At 49.3% G+C, this 21,558-nt stretch overlaps 1 protein-coding gene across 1 annotated transcript in view; it reads right to left on the bottom strand.

Annotated features, from left to right (window-relative positions):
* Positions 1-2,178: 2,178 nt before the first annotated feature.
* The window catches only part of LOC149347549 (uncharacterized), a 68,780-nt gene continuing 49,400 nt past the window's right edge, over positions 2,179-21,558 (bottom strand). The window contains exons 3-10 of the mRNA XM_089587195.1: positions 21,294-21,458; positions 19,180-19,424; positions 17,009-17,112; positions 15,465-15,573; positions 13,094-13,261; positions 9,303-9,425; positions 7,441-7,845; positions 2,179-6,564 (exon numbers count right to left, since the gene is read on the bottom strand). Of these exons, the coding sequence (XP_089443321.1) occupies positions 3,529-6,564; positions 7,441-7,845; positions 9,303-9,425; positions 13,094-13,261; positions 15,465-15,573; positions 17,009-17,112; positions 19,180-19,424; positions 21,294-21,458 (4,355 nt within the window). The 3' untranslated portion in view covers positions 2,179-3,528. The remainder of the gene's footprint in view (positions 6,565-7,440; positions 7,846-9,302; positions 9,426-13,093; positions 13,262-15,464; positions 15,574-17,008; positions 17,113-19,179; positions 19,425-21,293; positions 21,459-21,558) is intronic.

The raw sequence follows: 21,558 nt of genomic DNA, 5'->3' as shown, positions 1-21,558 counted from the left end.
ACGTACATTTCTTACGGTTTCTAGGCGGTGGCCGATCTCTTCATCTGTTTCTTTTATTTTTCTAACTTAACTGGATGCCGAAACTGCTACTTATTTAGTGCCTGGGCCTAGTTAAGCTGCCCTAGTTAAGTTTTTGCGCAAGCAGCCATTTCAGGATTGCCTAACATTTGAAACAAACCGAATAAGCTATTTCTTCCAACTCGTACGGTGCTTTAGAGTTCAGACGCTTTTTTCCCCTTTAGTCCTCCCTTAAAGGTGCACTGAAGAAAATTCTGAACTCGTCTTTTTGTCGCGGGAACTCGATCTACACGTTCCTAGCATTCTTAGAAACTGCGACTTATTGCCCTGTGTGGCCGATTTCCCTAATTAAATCGAATTAACGTCCGGCTCCCGCCTTTTTTTTTAAATTCTCCCTCGTACGGTGGGCGGAGTCGACCAACGCGTGGAGTGCCCTTCAGCCAGCTCCGTGGAGGCTTTGCTTTCGCTTCATTTTGTTTTTTAGGTTTCCGTGATTAAATAGTTTCATTTGCAGATAATATTGTTACGTGCTTAGCACGCACGGAAGCCTACCAGCGTCCTTCAATTCTTTCTCTTCCTTTCTCCCTGCTGGTCAGTCCTTCATCTTCTGCTTCTTCCGTCGAGGCTCTGTGGAAGCACGTGACAATATAATCGCAAAATAAGCCCGCAGAAATAAAAATACGCGCGAACTATTTGCTTGTACGGAATACTACATATTACTCCGCCGATGGCAGAGCGGCAAGCCGCCACGGGACTGGGTGAAAGGCACTCCCCACGTTGGTCGACTCCGCCCACCGTACGAGGGAGAATTCAAAAAAAAAAAAAAAGCGGGAGCCGGACGTTAATTTGATTTAATTAGGGAAATCGGCCACACAGGGCAATAAATCGATGTTTCTAAGAATGCTCGGAACGTGTAGATTGAGTTCCCGCGGCAAAAAGACGAGTTCAGATTCCTCTTCAGTGCACCTTTAATGACGCCCCTCTGTACAAGCTACAATGGTCGAGCAAGTCACTGTGCATTTTCAGTGCTTAAGCTATTTCCTGATGGTTCGCTGCGTCCTCTGACGTCGCCTATGCTTGTTATAAGAAGTGTTCGCGTCTTCTGTCTAAGGTATGGTACCCCAATTGCTAGCTTTGCAGCACAACGCGGATACAAAGAGGCTTTCATGACAACAGGTAACCCTATTAAAAGGGTAAAAACTACTGTCATTGACTTGTTTCCCACATGGCAAGCAACGATTCGAATCCATTTCCAGCGATTTTTTTTTTTTTTTGCTGTTCCAGTGTCAAAATAACCTGGTTGTTATTTGCTGGCTTTCTGGAGAATATCACAGCTACCGCATAGACTTGAGCGCGGCCAGCAAAAAGCCTGCAATCTTTTTCTTTCCTTCAATATATTTGTGGATAGGCCCGCAGAAAACGACTTCGCACATGTCCCATCGACGCGTTATGCTGCAAACAATTGCTGCTTTAACGTTTCACTTTTGAAGCCAGTGTAGGGAAGTACGGGCGCGGGTTGTGTTGGCAAACAAACTTGCTGGAACTTTTCATACAAGTGGGGTAGAGTTCCAGCGAAGAAATTGCTTTGATCTTGAATGCTTACAATTAACATTAACTGGTTTAGTACGATGGTCTTGCTTGCTACTTCTTGCACCCGTGGTGTCGTATTCCTTTCTTTGCCTCCGGTCCTCGTCCTTATGCGCAGTTTCTAACCTTCCCCTAGCATTAACTGACCTTTAGCACAGTCAACTTAGATGCCCAGCATACAGTATTGTAGCCAGGAAACCCTTCAGAAGCTTTCTTTCGGAAACAATTAAAATTGCTTCAGTATTGTTCGATTCTCTACATAACGATGCCCCCAGTAATAACGGCTTGCAACAGTGCTGCGCTGTCATCGGCTTCACTCTCGAATTGCACGTACAGATGCTTTATTTGGAAAGTGTTTGCGCGCCGATTTTCATTCGCGGCAAACCCTGCTACGTACTTATCATCCCAGAAAGGAGGACAGAGAAGCCTGGTCGTGAAAACAAGCGTAGACATTGTGTGTGCGTGGCGTCCATTCTTGTGTACTTCGACGACGTACTGGCCACATTGGCTGCTAGCCTCGTTTATAATAAGGCACCAGTCGCTAGACTAGTACTCGCCTCAAAGGAATACAAGTTTAACTCTTCACGAACAAAGAAATATTTTTTATTTCTCCAACCTAACACAACTCATAACAACAGTAACTCCACTGCATAACATAACGAAGTAGATAGACACCGTAGAGATTCTTTGTTACCGTGGTCACGGGCGTAGCTGCCGCCTTGAGCTAATCCTCAGCCTACCACCGCACGGTTTCGAGAGCAGTGGCGTACTTTCCTGGCGAAATGCATGCTGCGCTGCTGTGATCCATGTCGCTAGTTGAGAATGATTATGATCGACGTGTACTTGTGTGAACATCGTGTGGATATTGGCTTGTTTAACATATGGTGGTTTAAGGCTCGTAGAAAGAATGTTTCGTTTTATAACGGTATTAAATTTTGTTTGATTTTAATTGTACCTCTCAACGCGGCTCCCTTGGGCACACCTTTGCTTGTGATTACAGCACGTGGATCTCTTATGAACAAAGTAGTTAGTGCTGCTGAGTATTTTATGTGACAAATCTTGGTTCTCAACAAAACCGTCCTACTCCTGCTCAGTGAAAGATGCCCCTGCTGTAACCTCGCACGGACTCTAACAAAATCTAACTTTCAAGAAAACATAACAAAATGCCTTACAGCCTCAAACAATAGTGTCGTCGCATGTCGATGCATAATGAACAGAGTAAAATTTATTTCTATGCGCAAAGAATGCTCAATCGCAGCCACTACTTTAGAGTTTGGTCGCTAGCACTTTTTTCTCCAGCGCATGTAGCGGAAGTTCTGAACTGTTCATAATGGTGGTAACTGGGACGCATGTTGAGATCTCTTTTATTTATCTTTATTTCGCTCGAAATCCCGACAGGCATGCCGCCGCTATCTCCATCGCAACATTTCAACCGTTTCCTGCTTACGCGGCCGTTAGAGTGTCACTGCAGGTATATGAGCACTTCCACTGGCATTGACATGCTGTTGATATTGACTCGGCGTTAATGCTCACACGCAGCGTCAATTCCGTTTGTGCCTGTACTTTCTGACCCGCGTCTCTGCCTTTCGGCGAGAAGGGACGATGCTCACAGTTTACTACAAAGCCTTAGTGAACCGAGGATCGACATGCAGGCTTACGAAGCTAGCAACACTGTCCGTGCTATTCGATTGAACCTGTTCACCCTAACTTTCACCCCTTCGAAAGTGAACCTAGAATCGGAATTTGCTGCGGCTTTTCGTGGACATCCGCCGAGTCGACAAGACATGCGGTCTGAGTACACCTCTGAGCACTGTGGCGTACTTTCCTTTTGAGTGTGTGTTCGTGTGTGCGGGTGCGCAGATGACAATGTACAGGGCGAGCGCAATTCCTTCTATCAAGAAGATGCGCGCACGTGTCCTTTCATTACGCTGCGGCGGCACTCTTCTTGCTGCAGAGCTTCTCGTAGCCTTCTGAGCTGCAGGCGGACACGGAGCTGTCGAACGCCAGCTTGATGGGGCACTCGAATTCGTGCACCGTGTACTTCTGTAGCCACTTGTCGTAGTAGCACTCGTAGAAGCGGCTGCAGTCGGTCGGGTGCCTGAACAGACCCACCCGAGTGCAGGCCACCTCCGGAATGGTGGACATCTTGGAAGCCTTGTCCGTGAGCTCCTGCTGCAGACCGTCGGCCGGTACCTTGTTCGTGGACTGAATGTTCTCGACCAGAGTCTTTCCCTTGAGGAACACTGAGGACTTATCTGGAGGTGGACTGTCCGCAACGCTGGCTTCGGACTGTTGAGCGGATAGTGGCTTCTGGACCTTGTGCGCCAGCAACTGAGGGTCGAGGATCTCGACCGGAAGTGCCGGCTTGGAGAGGACGCGAGCGCCCGCATGCGGCAGCTCCGGTGGTCCCTGGTCGGTGGCGATGAGTTTGACGGCCTGGTCGTCCTCCTCTTCGAGCAGTTGTTCGATCGGAGTAATGACCGGGTTGGCATAGCTTCCCGGTCGCATCCGTCCCAGGACGGTCTGCAGTTCTTGGATGATGGACTGCGGAGGATCGTCGAGCGGAGCAGTGTGGAGGATTGGCTTGACGTTTGTGATAAGCGGGTCGCGCTCTTCGACAACGAGCTTGTTGACGGAGTACTTTGCGGCCGGCTTGCTGACAGCTGTGGTTGTGGTAGGAGGTAAAGGAGGAAGCGAAGGAGGAGGCGATGGAATTGGTGGAAGTTTTGCTGTCGGCTTGGTGGGAATGGGCGCAGGCGGCAGTGCGGGAGAGGCTGGCGACGAGTAGGCAGGAGCCGTGGGCGTTGGTGGTTGAGAGATCGGTACCGTATAAGTGGGCCGCGGTGGTGGTGGAGGAGGTGGTGGTGGTGGGGGTGGAGGAGGAGGAGGCGGTGCCGGTCGCCTTGTCTGCGCAGGGACTGTGGGTGGAATTGGTCTGATAACTGGGACAGTCGGGGTCGGTGGCCTGGGAGCCAGAGCCGCAAACGTCGGGGCAGGACCGGCAGGTAGGATTGTGGGGGTTGGCAGCGGAGGAGGGAGCTTGCGTGCGGGACCAAGGTTCTGTCCTGGAGAGAATGAGAACGAAGGCTTCTGTGGTTGAATTTGTGGTAGCTGAAGTGAGGGCGGTGCTGTGTAACTGGGGCCATTGTACTTGGGAAGTTGCTGAGAAAGCGGTGGCTGGCCTAGTGGCGTAGGAGCTGCCGGAACCAGAGGTCGGCTCCTGGTGTTGGTCAGTGCGTCGAGTGAAATGAGCTCGTCGTCGTCCCTTCTCGGTGGTGGAGGTGGCGTTGTGTACGTGTATTGAGTTCCTGGTCCACCAATGGCAAATGGAGGAACAGTTCTGGTCTCGGGTGGCTTGGGCACATAGCTCAGTGGTCTGGTTACAGGCAGCGTCGGAACCGTGGGTTTTGGTGGGTCCGGTGGGCGCAACGGGAACATGTGGTGGCTGTCTCCGTAGAGGTAGTTGGAACCAAACATGGTCATTCCTTGCCTGAAATTGGTGTTCATGTATGTAAGCGGGTTGAAGAGGTACACATTTGCCGTGCCGAAGGGCAGTCTGGTTCTGACAACCTGCGTGAGCCCATCGTAGCGTGGATTTTGCGGTTCCGTATTGCCAAAGAGGAAGGAGCTGCCGCCTGCCTGTGGCTTCTGCGTTTGGAAGTATGAATCGTCCTGTGGCCCTGTTTGGAACTGAGGCGCCGGTGGCAGTGTTTCGTATCGGATGCGGGACGATGGTCGGACAAGCGGAGGCGAAAACGCCTTGCGTTCGTAAGTTCCAGCATAGCCACCATAGAATGACGTGGCAGGGTTAAACCTCATATAACTGTTGTAAGGTCCAGATAGGGGCCTCAAGCCTGAGTCAAGTTGTGGAGGATACTGGAGTGGTCGAGGCAGTTCTTGGAACGGCCTGTAATACTGAGGAAGCTGCGGTGGTCCGGGAATAAACGCTGCACTCGATCCAGGACCATGGACAATGTGGTGACGGTAAAGGTTCGAGAGTGTGTGGTCGAAGTTTCTCTGCACCTCTGGTGGTCCGTACTGGACGCCAGGAACCTGGAACTTCGGTGGCGGTGCTGGAGGAGGTGGAATATTGGCCGCTGGCACCCTATACGTTCCTGGCGGGAGCTGGCCAACTGCCCCGTAGCTTCCATCGTGGCTGTACAGAGTGGGGCCGGCTGGTTGCTGGAGCACAGGAGACTGAGTTCCCTGAGGCACGGTTACTTGCAAAGCTCCGTAGCCGCCAGTTGTCCTAGGGACCTGCGGCGCTTGTTCGTACTGCGGTGGCTGCCCGTAGACCTGTTGTCCGTAGTAGACGCCCTGTCCCTGAAGATCCGGTGACTGGATAAGGCGAGCCTCGATTTGAATCTCGGGGTAGTGCGATCCCAGTTGACCTTGGTAAGCGGAAGGCAGGAAATGAGCAGGAATGTCTCTTGTCTGCACATGCGACGGCCGGTGGTAGGCGCTCTTCTTCACAAGCGGGTGTATCCTCTGCTGAGCCAGGGGGGCGGAAAGATGGATCTCGGTCGGGATCACGCCCGTCGGGACGGACACACCATGTAGGCCGAGAGGCTGAGGCCTCTGTACGTGTCCCGTAAGAAGAGGAACACCTCCGCGAATGGCCGCCGAGCCAGCGGGTCTGTGGTAGAATTCTCCGGGGCTGAACAGCGAGGGTCCGAAGAGGGCCTGCTGAACAACGCCAGAGTAGCCCTTGCAGCCGGGGGTGACTGCCTGGTAGTTGCAGCTGAAGGTGTTTGGGTCGAAGCCGAGGCCGTGTGGGCAGCGCATGTCGAAGGCCATAAGGGTTCCGTTCTCGTACGCATCGTCGCAGAAGTAGAACCAGCGGCAGTTCTCGGGGTCTTGATAGTAGCCCACTCCAGGGCATCGGAAGGCCGACTTTGGAGTGGTGGCAATCTCTCCTGAGCCGTGGCAGGAGTCAGACCACGACGGCCAGTTGCAAACCTGCGAGGAAGGTATTCCGTCAAATAATAAAAATTCATTTGCAACTAAGCGAAAACTTCATATTTCCTTCTTAACTGTATTGAAGTTGATGAATTCTTATGGCGTAAGGGCATGCGCGGTCAAAGAGCTCCGTCACACAATGTTTTTCTTTTACTTAAGGTCTGGTCAAATACCCATTCCCCAAGCATTTCACCCTAAAGAAGCCGAGCATCACGCAGGGGAAAGCTTGTACCCATTGTTTCACCGGCGGGTATCTGGCGGCACTGAGGATCGAACTCCGTCACTCTCGCATGTAAGGCGGATGCTCACACAACTAAGCCACCGCTCCACGGTTCCTGACTGAATTGTGGTAGAACACGCCGTACGCAAGGAAGAAAACCTCACGGCCTGGAGCCTACAAAACCTAGGACTGTAAATGCTGCTGCATTATCTCTCTATTTCTCCTAAGATATGGTATACTACTTAAAAACCACTTCTATCAAGTTGACTCACTTACTTACTCCCAATGAATGGACGGTGTATCCATTTGGAAGTTCAGTAAGGGATTTTCATATGTTCATTTCATAGGAATGCGAGAATTTTCCTTTGTGCTTTTCTTCATATTGCATTCATTCGTATAAAAGAAACAGTGATCATATCTATGTTTCATCAAATTAAAAATTAAGGTGCTGGATTGTTGGCTTGCGTGTAAGATTAATAAATATGAACTTGCGCCATTCTAAGTGAATAATGACTGACTGCAGGATCATAGATGCCTACCTTCTCTTCCCAACTGTCCAACTATCGGACTAATCACCCGTGGCATCAAATTAAACTGACTACAACTAAATGATGAAACGCGTAATCGCTTAACAAAGTCCGTGCCTTCGGACGTACCTCGATTTTCTCGTCGAACACAAGTCCCGGCGGACAGTCGAAGATGAACACTGTGTAGTCGTGCTTGCGCTGGTCGTACTTGACGCAGCGGAAGAACTTGGAGCAGTCTCCCGGATGCCGGTAAGACCCAGCGCGGGTGCAAGTGAAGCCGGCGACGCTGTAGGAGTTGAGTCCGTCCACGTGCAGGTTGTGGCCGGTCTGGTCGACGATGCGCACAATGCGGGTCTCGGTGTTGGTGGCCACGTAATCGAGCTGGCCGCCGGCGCCATGCAGACCGCCCGTGATGCCCTCGTGCAGGCTGTGCAGCAGCGGGAACTGTCCCTGTCCACACACGGCACGCGTGTCGTCGTCGTTGACGGCGTAAGCGTAGACGCCTCCAAGGTCTTGAACCTGGACATACTTGCCCTGCGACGACGAAGACAGTCACGTGGTAAGGGACCTGGGCTAGTCTTCGTTCTTTAACCCTACTAGTTACGAGGGACAAGACCCTAGTCAAGATCAAATCCCGAGATACTGTAGATATGCTATTCTGTTCAGCGGTCAACAGCCAAGTCGTCGGTGGACTTTGAATCAAAATCTGACCACGATGACCTGCGGTCACTCTCTGGAAGTTTGAAATTGGTGGCGCCGCCGGTGAGCTGGGTATTCAGCGACTTGGGGTGCCCTCCTATGTTCTTTGTATGCCATATTCGCGTTTTCAGCAGCCCTTGACAATTCGTTTCAATGCCACAAGTGGCCTGGCACTTAGCTGACGTTCAAGCTTTGGATCAATTTCAATTTTTAATGCATGAACCCTGTGGACAGTATCGCAGCTGAAAGGTATGATCAAGGAGCTCAATGGCGTAATCTGACCCGGCCCGAAAGATGTACAGTCGGGGAGAAAAGTCTCTGGACCACACGTTCCTCAAACGAAGCTTATAGCTCTACTATTAGATGGTGGCTGGACACCACGCTTGTGGAGATGAAAGAACAAAATTTTGACTTTTACCTCCACTAGTGTGGGTTCCAGCCGCCAGCCGCCACTATCGGCTTCGTTAGAGGAACACGTGGTCCAGAGACTTTTGTCCCCGACTGTAACGAGCACCCGTTTGTTTACACAAATGCTCACTTCACGAAAAAGACAGGGACAGTGCGTGATGGGCATTGTTCATAAAGCACCAGTACGCACACTATACCTCATCGCATCCTGCATCCTCGCGTGTGCACTAATTGCCTTTTTGAAACACGCGTTTTTGACAAATGAATTGTGAAATAAAATTGCAAATAAGATTAGGCCTTCTTGCATAGTTCGTTTCCTGATATATTTCGTTCCTATATTTCCTTATTTTCCAGCTCAAATGTTTTGTTGTACGCGGTTTCGAAAGTGCATCTGTTTTTTTTTCTGTATCTGTAACTGGCTTACTTTGCCTCCTGTCATATGCTTTTGCATTAAAATAACCGTTTTAGTTTGCGTGGGTTGTTGTCAGCAATGATTGATTTTGCATTTGTACAAGTTCAGACTCTTTGGTATTGTACAGGTGGAAGCTAGAAATTCCAATAATTCTCCAATAGCTCAGAAATAAAATATTCTAAAGGTATAAAAATCCTATACGCGAGACACTGCGCTATCTCCCGCGCATGCGCGGTGCCCATTCGCAAGTTTGTTTCTTACACTGCACGGGAAATTCCTATTGCACACTTGTGGCTGTTCCGAAACTGCACTGAACATTCAGTAATTGCGTTTAACAATTTTCTCTTTTAACTTAAATCTCATGACATTCAGTGATATATTGAGAAGTGCCGGCAAAGCTTGCATTCACAATCAGTTCTTACACTCGATCGTTGCTCTTCCGACAAACTCCAAGCAGGCCTGGCGGTCTTACCTTGAGTCTCAAGCTGAGCTCGTCCTCAAATCCCATGAAGGCGTCTCCGCTGACTGCGTAAGGGGCTGTCAGGTCGGCGTCACGGGCAACGGTGAAGTTCAGGTTGTGCTGCAGGGCACAGAACTGCGGAGGAGATAGGAGAGAAAAAGAGAAAGCGTGAGAGCATGCTGGGGCCGAGAGAGAGAGACATTGAGGCAACTAATATTTATACTGCTATATATTATTAAAAAATTATATTTGTACTCATACGGTTGCCGATCGAGCCCGAACCCGGCTGAAGTTTCAAGCGCGCTCCACATGCAAGCGTGCTACAAAGACAGGTGGCGCTGCATGCCCACGCGGTCGTATAAATGAGGGCAAACAAGTGAGACTGCCTGAAGTACGAGCAAACAAAAACACTTTATATACAAAAACCCGGAGCTGCGACGCATCTAAAGGTTCCATCGCACGCCAAACACGACACCACTGGCCAGTACACGTCGTCCCTCTGTTTACCGCCAAGACAGGAGTCAGGCGGGTGGCGTCCAGAATAAACTTGCGAACCAAACTTGAGCAATAATGCCGCGCTAAATATAACAATGAAAAACAACTACTAAAAATTGTCTAGCCGCTATTGAATACCTTTGTGCAATCTTCAGTTTTTTCTCTCATGTTGCCAATGAAAAGAATACCTTCATGCACGTTTCGGTTCTATTTCGCATATTGCCAATGAAAAGATGTCTGTCAAGTACAGGCGTGAACAAGTCCCTCTATAATGAGGGCGGCACAGTTCATGGTCACGCCCCTTCTTGTCTTCTGGGTAGCAAGGAACAATATGTTACAAAATTTTCGCCTCCTTTACCGTTTCTATTCGAAGCACCGCAGTCTTTATTGCCCACCCCCACGGCTATGCTGTCAAACAAAGCAAAGCTGCTATAGACGCTATTTAGCTGTACCTACATATACTTAAACTGCCTGATGTACCGTGTTTGCCAAAAGTAACCGAGCGGCCGCGGTGGCAGCGGGAGCGCGCTGTCAGCCGAGAGACGGAGCTATCTTCGGCGCTGGCCGTAGCTCCCCGGCTATGAGTCCAAACTGGTTGACGGTAGCCTGCTCCCTCGCTCAATATGACAGCCCTCCAAAGGCGCGAAATTGCTCGATGCGCATACTGGGCTTCGATAATCCGCCTCTGGCTACCCGCGGGCTGCCTGCGGGCAGCCTGCGGGCGGCCAGACGGCGGCGCCAGGCGCTCTATTTTCTCGGGCTGCTCCGCGCACTTCCGGTGGCTGCCCAGAACGCCTTCCTTTTTCTCTGTTTGGGTGGTTTCGGGCTGTCAGCGGGCAGCCAGACTCGCCAGGAGGATTTTGTGCTGGCAGTGCTCGGGCAACTAGCAGACGACGAAGAGGTGGTAGAGCTCGCGCGGCCATTTTTTTATGGAATAGAAGGACCGCGGTTCTCCATGCGATGTTTTGCGTGATGCAGGCGCTTGTTTCGACTAGGCCACGGCGCATATCGTCTGTGTCGCCTGCAATGGCACCTTTTGCGGTGGTTTTCGCTGTTTATTTATATGTTTTGCGTGCGTATGTGTGATCGTCTCACCACCTCGCAAACACAAATGCTCGCTTCATATTACGATCGCATACTTCTGATTCACATAATATTTAGCCTGTTAATTTCGTGCGCCAGGCTGTTATTGCGATGGCGTTCGAGGCCTTTCACGAGAGCAGCCGCAGATTCCAGGTCCGAGTACGCGCTCAGACGCATGCATATATGCATGTGCTGAAAGTGTTTTGCGGGGTATTATAGTTGAGCGCGATATGGCCTTCATTGCGTTCGCCGCAGTGCAGAGGCAGATATGCTTTGAGAAACGCTTGACTGAAACATGTCCTTTATTAAAAGCCCTCACGAGCACATTGCTCGAGGGATCTTTGCGGGCATATATATGCGGCCATACAGTTACTTACGGCAGCCGATCGAGGCGAGTGCCGATTCTGTCGTCGCAAACTGTTGTAGAGCTTGATCCTCGGGCCTTCTGCCACATATGTTTAAAAGATCTGAGAAGTACCGTAGGCGTGCATATGCTCGCGTTTGGCACATTAAAGATATAAAAAGAATCTCCCAGCGCTGATCATGCAAGCACACGCCGACACGCAGGGCTTTACTGTAGCGCCTATCATTCCAGTGCCAGTTCTCTACTGAAAAGCTGTGGCATTACAGATAGGATACGCAGCCAAATTTGTACAGTACACCCGCTTGTTCTAGACGAACGTTCAACAATGCTGATATGCGCTTTTGTTGAGATTTTGCGTGCATTCCTTGCCCGCAGCAAAAGCCGGAGGCCGACACACTGCAGTTGAACGGAACGTATCCCGGTTCTTTTGTAATTACAGCTTACAGGAAGCAGCTCACGAGCGTAGAAATCGCAATGACCACAGCAGAGACACGCAGGGTCGATCGTCTACGGTCATACCGGTCATCCTTACTGCGCAGTAAACAAACACGCGGTAATCCGAGAGTACGGCGTGTCGTTTGATAAGCAACGCGCGGGCAGTTTTCTCTCCGTTGAGGTGTCTACTGATACACGTTAGATTGCGATTGCCAATCGCATGCTTTTGAGGACTTCTCGAAGCTTACAAGCACACTGTGCACCGAAGTCATCCTCTCGCATTGTCGTCGCCGATGTATACGGGTGCGAGCACGATCAGCTGTGTTCTGCAGTCTGCGCGGCAGTCCTCAATAACTTCAGGTCGTTGTTTTCGGTCCCAAGCAGCCTATTTCTGCCGTACGCGTGCGCAGCAATGAGACTCAGCCGAACGCAAAGATACGGGGCTACGGAGATCATCTGCCCTCCGTGATCCGCGTATTGCTTGCCGCCGTGATTGCCGACCGACTGGTTCCGGTGGCCGCAAGCCCATGTGACCGTGATGCGATTTCCTGTCAGAGGCGAACTTTCTGGCAGCGAGCGGGCTGCCCGAGCGCGTTAGATCGAAGAGGCCCACTGCCTGCTTACTGCTTATCTTCCAAGCAAAGAGGGCGAGCGCGCGGGACTACGTCCAAGGCGGATGCTACGTCAGCCAGTTTACACTTGCAGCCAGGAAGCAGTGGTCATCGCCGGAGATAGCGCTGCCACTCGGCTTAGAGCCCGCTGCCGTCGCGGCTGCTCGATTACTTGTGGCAAAGACGGTGCAGTAACTTGGTGTCCAAGCTGTTTTACCGGACGATGCTTGTGGAATGCCGCAGTAAGTGAACAGAATCTTTTTCTGCTCTAGTCGGGCTACATGCGTATACTGAACAGTCACTAACGGGCTCAAGCGCATAGCGCGTTCTCAGTACAATTGTCAAATTAAGCGTGCCTAACATACCTATACAACAGCTTTATCTTACCGGTACTCACCTATGGGGCAGAAACGTGGAGGCTAACAAAGAGGGTTCAGCTTAAGTTAAGGGAAACGCAGCGAACATTGGAAAGAAAAATGATAGGTGTAACGTTAAGAGATCGGAAACGGGCGGAGTGGGTGATGGAACAAACGCGGATTAATGACATCCTAGTCGAAATCAAGAGGAAGAAATGGGCTTGGGCAGGGCATGTAATGCGAAGGCAAGATAACCGCTGGTCATTAAGGGTAACGCAGTGGATTCCAAGAGAAAGCAAGCGTAGCAGGAGGCGGCAGAAAGTTAGGTGGGCGTATGAGATTAAGAAGTTTGCGGGGATACAGTGGCCGCAACTGACGAAAGACAGGGTTAATTGGAGAGACATGGGAGAAACCTCTGCCCTGCAGTGGGTGTAGTCAGGCTGGTGATGATGAACACACCTGCGGGTGGTTGAACTGGTAGGAGTCGTCGTGTCCGTGGTAGAGCGGAGCGCCGACGGTCGCCACGTTGGGGTCGGCCAGGCGGTAGGTCATGCCGAACATGGGCACACCCACCACCACCTTCTGCCGCGGAACACCCATCGCCAGCACCAGGTTCACCAGGGAGTCCTGCGTCGCAGAAAGGTTGAACGTGAACGGCTGAATCGTTACACCGAGGCATGATGACATCCACTTTTCCCTGACAGGAACTGACATCACATTTTAGCGTTGATTTCTTCGACCTTGCCACAAGCCTCTTGCCGGGCTTGTGGCAAGAGGGGACACAAAAAACACGAGGTATAAACGCATTAACAATCAGATGACCTGCAGCATCTGAAGTGTTCTTTTTTATTATTCGAGATGTTTGCCATTAGGTATAATGTAAAAGGGAAAGGAAGTTATAAGAAGGAGTGTAAACAAGCCTCGCCTAAAAAGTGGCAAAAGTTCACGATAAAGCGATTATCATGAGTCCACTTGCGATAGTCGCCTGCAGCGTCCCATCGCAGGCCTACCTTCTTTAGGCTTTTCACGAATATGCACCAACAAGCCCAGCTTCAAGTACTCCTTCTTTAGGAAGCGTCGTCTCACGGAAGCTGTAGCCGGGCAAGTCCACAGCAAGTTTTTCGTCACACTGGTCTAAAGTGTTCTTGAAAGGCAGATTGTTAGTTGCACTCGTGTGGGAGTTCCCATTTTGTGTAGTTCGAAGGGAAAAAATTGTTTAAAGTGAAATATTTAATTTTGGGCTCGTTCAGGCTTTAACTCCTGAACTACTGTTACTTTTTTCGATTGTTTTCTGTCTTTTTGTTTTATGAATAAAATAACGAAAGGAGTTAAAGAACGAACATGCTGCTTATTTGCAGTAGTGTGCTTGCTCGTCATGCAGTTGCCCCTTTTCTGTATTTTTTATGGGATTTGATTGTAACTCTTAATCAAATCGTGGTTAAATTTAATTATCTCCGAGTAGAAACGGCATGCAGTGTTACGTTTAGCGTTGCTATAACGATGCAGTATGTGTTGAAAGGTGAATGACCGCTTCTCTCCGCTTGGAAAGTTATTGGAAACTAGAACTAAAAGCAAATGAGACGCCTACCATCTTTTCGTTTCTCTGAGGGTTCGTTAAAACGGCCTTGCTAATTTGAATAAATGTGCGAATTGTATGTAGGGGCATAGAGTAATATAGAAGTAAAGAGCGGACACTCCCGTAGGCCCCAGCGGCCGACTTTTGTGCACAGCGCACCTAGCGGACCCGGGGAAACGCACTGGCCTCAGAGATGATAGGCTATAACAGGAATCTTAGAGGCTCTACTTTCATTGCGTTTTGTGCGTTCTCCACTCTCGCGGAGGAGGCGGTGTCACATTGCCCAGCTGAGCAGCCGGCCACCAGCGTGACGATTACGGAGCACGCAACGATTATCCAGGTTTCGACGTGCAACGCTCGTCAAAAGCGTTTGGCTTTGATCGCTTGCCTGGACGCCGCGGCGAACACGTCACCCACAAGCCGCAAAGGCGTTATGCCACGCATCGCGTGCGCTTGGCAAGCGGCAGTGAACCTACTACGTGCATTCTGTCAGGGTGACAATGAGCGCATCAGTCACTCCGCAGAAGGAAGCCAAGACATGCCAAGACCATACTCTTTTTCTTTTTTTTTATTTGCACGTTCAGTGCCATCTGGCGGAAACGGGGAACCGCCGAACTCGGCCGCGAAAGGGCCCGAGTGTCCGCTCTTTACTTTTATGTTACTCTATGGTAGGGGTGCACATCTCCTGTGAGCTGGTGAGCTCTTTATGAAAGAATACGGCAAGCTTCCACCTTCATGAAAAGCCGGCCTACCCTTGCTGGATCGGCCGTTCCCTGTCATGCACACAAGGGCTATTATTATTACTGCCTCTGACCTCAAGCTATAAAGCAGTCCGTTCGGTGTACTATAGTCAAATACAGCTCAAGCTTTTCCCCGCGGCTTTTCCCCCTCAAAGGACGCCCTTCCAGCCAATGGCCTCGGCTGATTCTAATGACCCTGCTAGCGTGACAATGCATGGTGTTGCAGATGAAAGGGGCTAGTCGCCTCCCTCTATAGTCAGGGATAGTCCTCCGTTTCCATTGTCACGCCGCTCCCTGCATTGTCACAGTAGCACATTTACGAGAATCGGTCGACGCCATTGTCTGGAAGGGGAGTTCTTTGACGGGGAAAATCCACTTCACTCTTGAGTTGTATCCGGCTATAGGCCAGTTGTAATTTGATACACTGCGCGATGCAACTAGCAAGAACACTGCACTTATAGCAGTTCGATGCATGGTTAAAAGGTTCCAGTGACTGATGTAGCCGCATCCATACCGTGTTGTCCATGGCTCCTCGATCTCCGTGCAGAGGCGCAGGGTGGGACGCGTACTCGGGCTGACCGTCGTGGAACATGAAGGCTGGAACGTTCACGTAGTCAGCGTTCCTGCAGAGGCAACGGGATAAACGGGAGAAGTGCTTTAATCCAGGGCCAATACGACCAACTCAAGAACGAAAGCGAGCCTAATAATACTTTAAAGAAGAAGCGAAGCGAATAAAACAAGTTGCAGGTTCCTAGTCCTCCTGTCGGAACGATGTCGTTTGTCAGATTTCATTGGTAAAAAGAGAAATTTTTTCCTCGAAACATTTTTTCACTGCTCATGTATCTGTCCGCAACATCCTGTTCAGTTATCTGCGACTTTGTACTGGCGTAGCAAAAAAATGGCTGAGGCTGAGCTTAGGTTAAGCCTAGTCAGATGCGAAGCATATTGTCGCCGAGTTGCATATCGAGCACGCCGCTTGGCTAGACGTTCTTCACGCTCTTCATCAGTCTCTGTAGCACGCCGCAACTTTTGCTTCTCATTCCAACGAGCAGCCCTGTCTCCAGGAGGCATCTCTATCCCGTGTACGCCTAGCAGAGGCAGGCGCACCCCCTTGTATACCGCCGCTCCAGCATCACGTGTTCACTACAGCGCACCTAGCGGCAGAAGCAGGAAACACATTGGTCGCGACGCCTCGCGCGACGGCGCGAGCTGGGGCCCCGTTTCTCCTATGTCGTTACGTCACGCATCACGTGGTCCTCCTTGGTCGCGACGGCGCGAGCTGGGCCCCAGTTTCTCATCTGCTGTGACGTCACGCACCACGTGGTCATCCTTGGTCACGACGAAAGGTCAATGGTAACGACACCGCCGCGCTCGAGGAGCTGGGTTGGGCTATTTTAGTATGCTTGGCATAAAAAAAAATGCGAGGGCCCTTTGGCAAATAATGTGTTGAGAGGCGAAAGCCGAGGACAATATGCCGTGACGACTTCCGGTGGATGTGACGTCACACCGTTCCCGTGGCTACATCGATACCCAAATTATACATCTTTCGGGGATCTTAAGTGTTAATTACGCTTGATTACACATTTTTCCCATCTAATTTGGCACAAGTCCGGCGTTTTTCCGACCATTCTGTGACAATTTTCACAATGTCATGACTTCCGGTGGATGTGACGTCCCACCGTTCCCGTAGCTATATTGAGGTCCGCGCTATTTCGACGCTATTTCGGCATTTTCGCCCATAATTAATTGACTAATTAATATACAGTCATCAAGCTTGGCTCCTGGGTTCATTTTTTCCTCCTCTATCCGAGGCAACCATTCGTTTTATTCTATCTTCTTTAGTTCCAGAGTTAAACGCGTGTGACACGCTTTGTTAACGGACAACAGTATGAGCCATTAAAGGATTTCGCCTTAAAAGAGAGAGCACCTATGAAGCAGAATTCCACATGCATTCGTAACAGCGGCGGAGCAGAAAGGCAGAAAAGAACAGTGACAGATTAGAGAAGCATTGAAAGAGGTAGGGTGCGAGGAGGAGGAGGAGGAGGAGGAGTAACGGACCTGACCAGTGTCCTGAAATCGTAGGCGTGGTTCACGAGGTGGGGCTCCTTGGCCACAGTGACCGTCACGACCGGGTGTCGGATGGGCGTCTCTTGCCGGAAGTGCTGCAAGAGGGGAACCGCACCAGTGTAACTGAGCGAGCCACACGCAGCGGCTGGCGTCAAGCGAGGACGCGGAGACGGCAATGCCAGGACTTGAAATGGCGCCAACAGACTAGGGCCGAAGGCCTGCGCGTCGCGCTGCCGTTCGAGCGTTACTCTTTCTTCAGACGCCCGCCAGATGGAATCTTTTGCGGCGCAGACTGAGTGGCACGAGTTCTACAAATTCGTCCCTTATAAATATGGCCCATAGAAGGTCTATAGACATCTTATAGACTCTATTGACTTTCTATAGATATTGCTTTTTGTCTATTCATAGTCTATAGAGTGTCCATAGACAAAAGTCTACTAAAAGTGTATGGCCATAAATCTATAGATTGTCTATAGACTGTCTATGACATTTTTATTGCCTATAGACTTTTTTTCAGGATTTGTCTATATATCATACAGATATATATCATACAGATTGTATGATATTCTATGATGAATGATCTATGAGGTTATTGCATCATAGAACTTTTTTTCAGCAGGGTAGACAGACTATGGACTTTATAGACAAGTCTATAGACACTCCATAGACTCTAAAAAATTTTAAGGGGTGGTTTCAAGCCGCAAATACATGCAAACATACAGAGATGCTACCCACGATGAAACGGACTAGCCGTTGGTTCGAAACACCTTGTGTTAGCGCACCGAAATGACAATTCACGCGAATTAAGAAAAATTCTTTCCTGCTTAACCGGCAGGTTGCCTTCATCGTACTTTGCCTGAACATAGCTTGGCCCAAGTAGAACAGTGCACTTCTCTGACGATAAGGCAGTCGAACCCTATAGACTCTCACGCTGGCCATTTACCAGGCTGAAATCGTCTTAGCAGCGTTTCGCCTGAATATAATCACGTGGAGGTGGTGTAGCATGTTGCTTAAAATTTCAACCATGCAGGCTGCATTTGATCGGTAATTAGGTGAAGACTGTCCAACTTGGCATTGATTTGTTCTCCTTTAAATCACAATTGCTTTCAATCGTGAGAACGAGGTATGCGGCACCTACTGTTGACTGAAAATACCACTTTATGGCACATATAACACTGAGTCTGCGTGCTGGGCAATCTCTTTGAAGCTTTCTGCGCTGTGGTTTACTACACGCTCATATTACGCTACTACACACCCACACATTACTTACACGTTACATTACACAATACTACACATTGCGCTCTACTACAATGTACTTGGGCTCAGCACTTCAAAGTGCCCTAGCGCCGCTGTTCGAAAGAGCTGATGCTCATTTGAACAAAGGTTAAGGAGCCTTTATATTTTACTAACATCAGATCAGTCATCGAGTATGCCTGTGCTGTATGGGACCCTCAGACCGGAACACGTTGTGCTATTCTGGAGCGAGTTCAGAATCATGCAGCGCGGTTTATTACTAAATGCTATAGTTCTGATGTTCGTAGTAGCTGCATTAAACAGGATTTGGAGTGGAACTCCCTTAAGGAGCGCCGATTACAGATTAAACTAGGTTTTCACTACCACATTGATTTTAATAAAACTGCCATAAACCCTAAAACATATTTGCTGCCACCCTATTTTACATCGAAAAGGTGCGATCATGAATATGGAAAATACGCGAGACACAATGTCGTACTGATGCTTTCAAGCACTCTTTATTTCCGCATACCACCAATAAATGGAATAAGCTGCCTCATGCTGTTGTTGATTGTCTATCTGAGAATGCTTTTCGAGCACTGTTGTCGAGCGTGCGGCGTGCGTGAATGCTCACTTATACTTTATCGCCTTTTATCTCTTTTGCATTGGTGCCACCAGTAAACCAGATATGTGTACACACAGTTGATGCCACTACTTTTTTTTTCATTTTCTTCTTTATTGCAATGTATTACTGACTGTGTAGCCCATGTTGTTTGTTTGACATGTATGTACGTATGCATCCCCCCTGCAATTATGCTGTCACGGCGCAGCAGGAAATTCAAATAAATAAAATAAATGCAGTATGTTCTCAGGTTGCATTAACCGACCGAGGTTTCGGCCTAATTCGTGTGGGGAAGCGTGTGACTCACGTGCAGGAACTGGCCCAGGACGGGTCTCTGCTCCATGGCCACCTGGTAGTCGACGCCGTGCAGCTGGTAGTCCACGTCCAGACCCCTGGGCTTGGTGGGAGCCACGGCGTGGGACACCTGCTGCGCCAGCTGCACCAGCTGCTCCTCGTTGGGCACCTGCTCCACGTGGTCCAGGCCACGCAGCTCCACCATTGGCACCAGCTGAGGGTTCCTCTGGCGGAGCACGCCCAGGGCCGTCAGGTTGCCTGCGCAGTGAGTAAGCAGTAATGAACGTACTCTCCCAAATGCACTGCAAACTGCCAAGGTCAGCTGGAGGTGAGAGCGGGGTTGACATAGATAAATAAGTTAGAAGAAAGGCAGCCATTGCTACATCTCGCTACCCTGCACTAAGGTGAGGGGGATAAGGGACAGCAGGTGAGAAGGACAATGAGGAGCGAAGGTATGCCATATATACAGAATTACGTATTAAAAGCCCATTAATGCCCCTTGAAGCCAATTACTTAATGTATTGCTGGCGCAGTCCACAGGATATGTGGGTCATGGAACAGCGAAGCCACAGTGAAAGCATCTTCGCCTCTAAAAAAGGCCTCAGGTGCAGCTGCATTACGCAGTTATAGGTTCCATTCGAATATAAATCCCGGGAAACACACGCCTTAGTGACGATACACATGCAAATGAAAGGGTAATTCTGTGACGGGACAATAAGTCCACAAGTATAACGTTGGAATACTGGTCGGCTCACAACAGTTTTCAATTCTTAAGATTTCATTCAGCTCATATTTGTTCGCCTTATCGGATAAAGACCATTGCCGTTTCTAGCGCGCCAGTAATGTCATTGCTAATTGTAATGTGGAAACACGTCAGCGTGGATTTTTTATTGTGCACATCCAAACACAAATAAAACACAGTGAGGACTGCCTGTCGTGATCTTATTTACCCGGTCTTTCGTATTGTAGAAGAATCATCCTTGTATCGTAATAGTATACTGAAACAATTAGCCCACCGATCAGTCTTGTTAATTTCTACCTTCTGTAGTCTTCATCAATTCATTGTATGTTGTCGCAGCGATTGTTTTTTTTATTGGAAGACCTGACGTGTGGCATAAAAATAGGCTGTCAATAAGTTAAAGTAGCTTTCCCTTATTTTACAGGTGCACGATCGTTTTAATCAGCAGACCAATCAGTCTTGTTAAACAATCACCTTTGTTGTTTTCATCAATTCATTATTTATTTTCACACAAAACGTTAGTTTTTTCCCTTCGTCCTTCTTATTTTACAGGTAGACTATCGTTTCGATGCGGCAGCATTCAACGCCTCATGGGGGAAAAGATATGACGCCGGGCATATCTCCCCATTGGCAGTAGGGCCGTAACGCCAACAGAGGGATAATTCTCATTGGCTTGAGTGAAGTGACTTCACCAGAGTGGATAATTCCCATCGGTTGGAAATAACCAACGTCACCAGATCAGAATTCACGCCACTCCCTGTAAAGGCATCAACAGTTTCTAACGTTGTGGCACTGCAAACACTTAAAGTAATTAGGTGCCCCTGTGAATCTTTTTTTTTATTGTAAGCGCGCGCTCAAATCATGCATGCCGTAGAAAGAGCCAAATTTGCTTTCTTGCTTTCTTCCTTTCTTTATCATCTTTCAAGTAGAATACTAAAACGCTTGCAAAATCTGCTGGGACAACAGTCGAAGCTAGTATAGGCCCACTGTACACATTCGTTATCTCGGCAACAGAATATACATAAAGCTCAGTTACACATGCTCAGTCAGCTATAAAATGGAGGTCAACCCTCAGGTTCCGGCATATAAAGATCGGCAAACACAACCCTAAATCTTCAAAAAGTAGAACCGCTTAATAGAGAACCGGAACTTGGTAGCCATTTTATTTCGAGTGGTACTGTGTTTCATACTTTCTACCTGTGATATTGAATTAAGCCTTGTCGATACGTGTCTGGGGTAACAGGGTAGTTAAAGTTAATATTGCTTGCATTTCTAGCAAGCAATTATAAGCTAGCTTCTCAGCAAGCAAACATTTGTAGCAAGCATTCCTAAATTACCGAGAAATCTCCTTTGCGCAGAAACCAATCGGTCGGAGGAAAGAGGCTCACCGTGGTCGAAAGGTCCCACCGACAGGTCCCCCTGAATCTGCAGTGTCCCGTAGACGACGTGCGTGCAGAGGCAGGGGTCCAGTTGGGACAGGTCGAAGTGCGGGTCATCGGGCCTCACGTAGCACACCACGCTGCGGGTGGGCAGGAGGCTCTTGTCGCACACACCTGCATTCACCAAATGGGAGGTCAATACGTACGCTGTGGGTGCAAAAACAAAGATCGACAAGAGACAAGATCTTTATGAAGTCCTCCTTTATTCTAAAAA

Source organism: Amblyomma mixtum, chromosome 4 (assembly GCF_055824585.1).
Source record: "Amblyomma mixtum isolate Tamu chromosome 4, ASM5582458v1, whole genome shotgun sequence".
In the NCBI taxonomy this organism is placed as follows: Eukaryota; Metazoa; Arthropoda; class Arachnida; order Ixodida; family Ixodidae; genus Amblyomma; species Amblyomma mixtum.
Note: the sequence above shows the minus strand (reverse complement) of the source record. Positions and strands in the feature narration are given on the sequence as shown.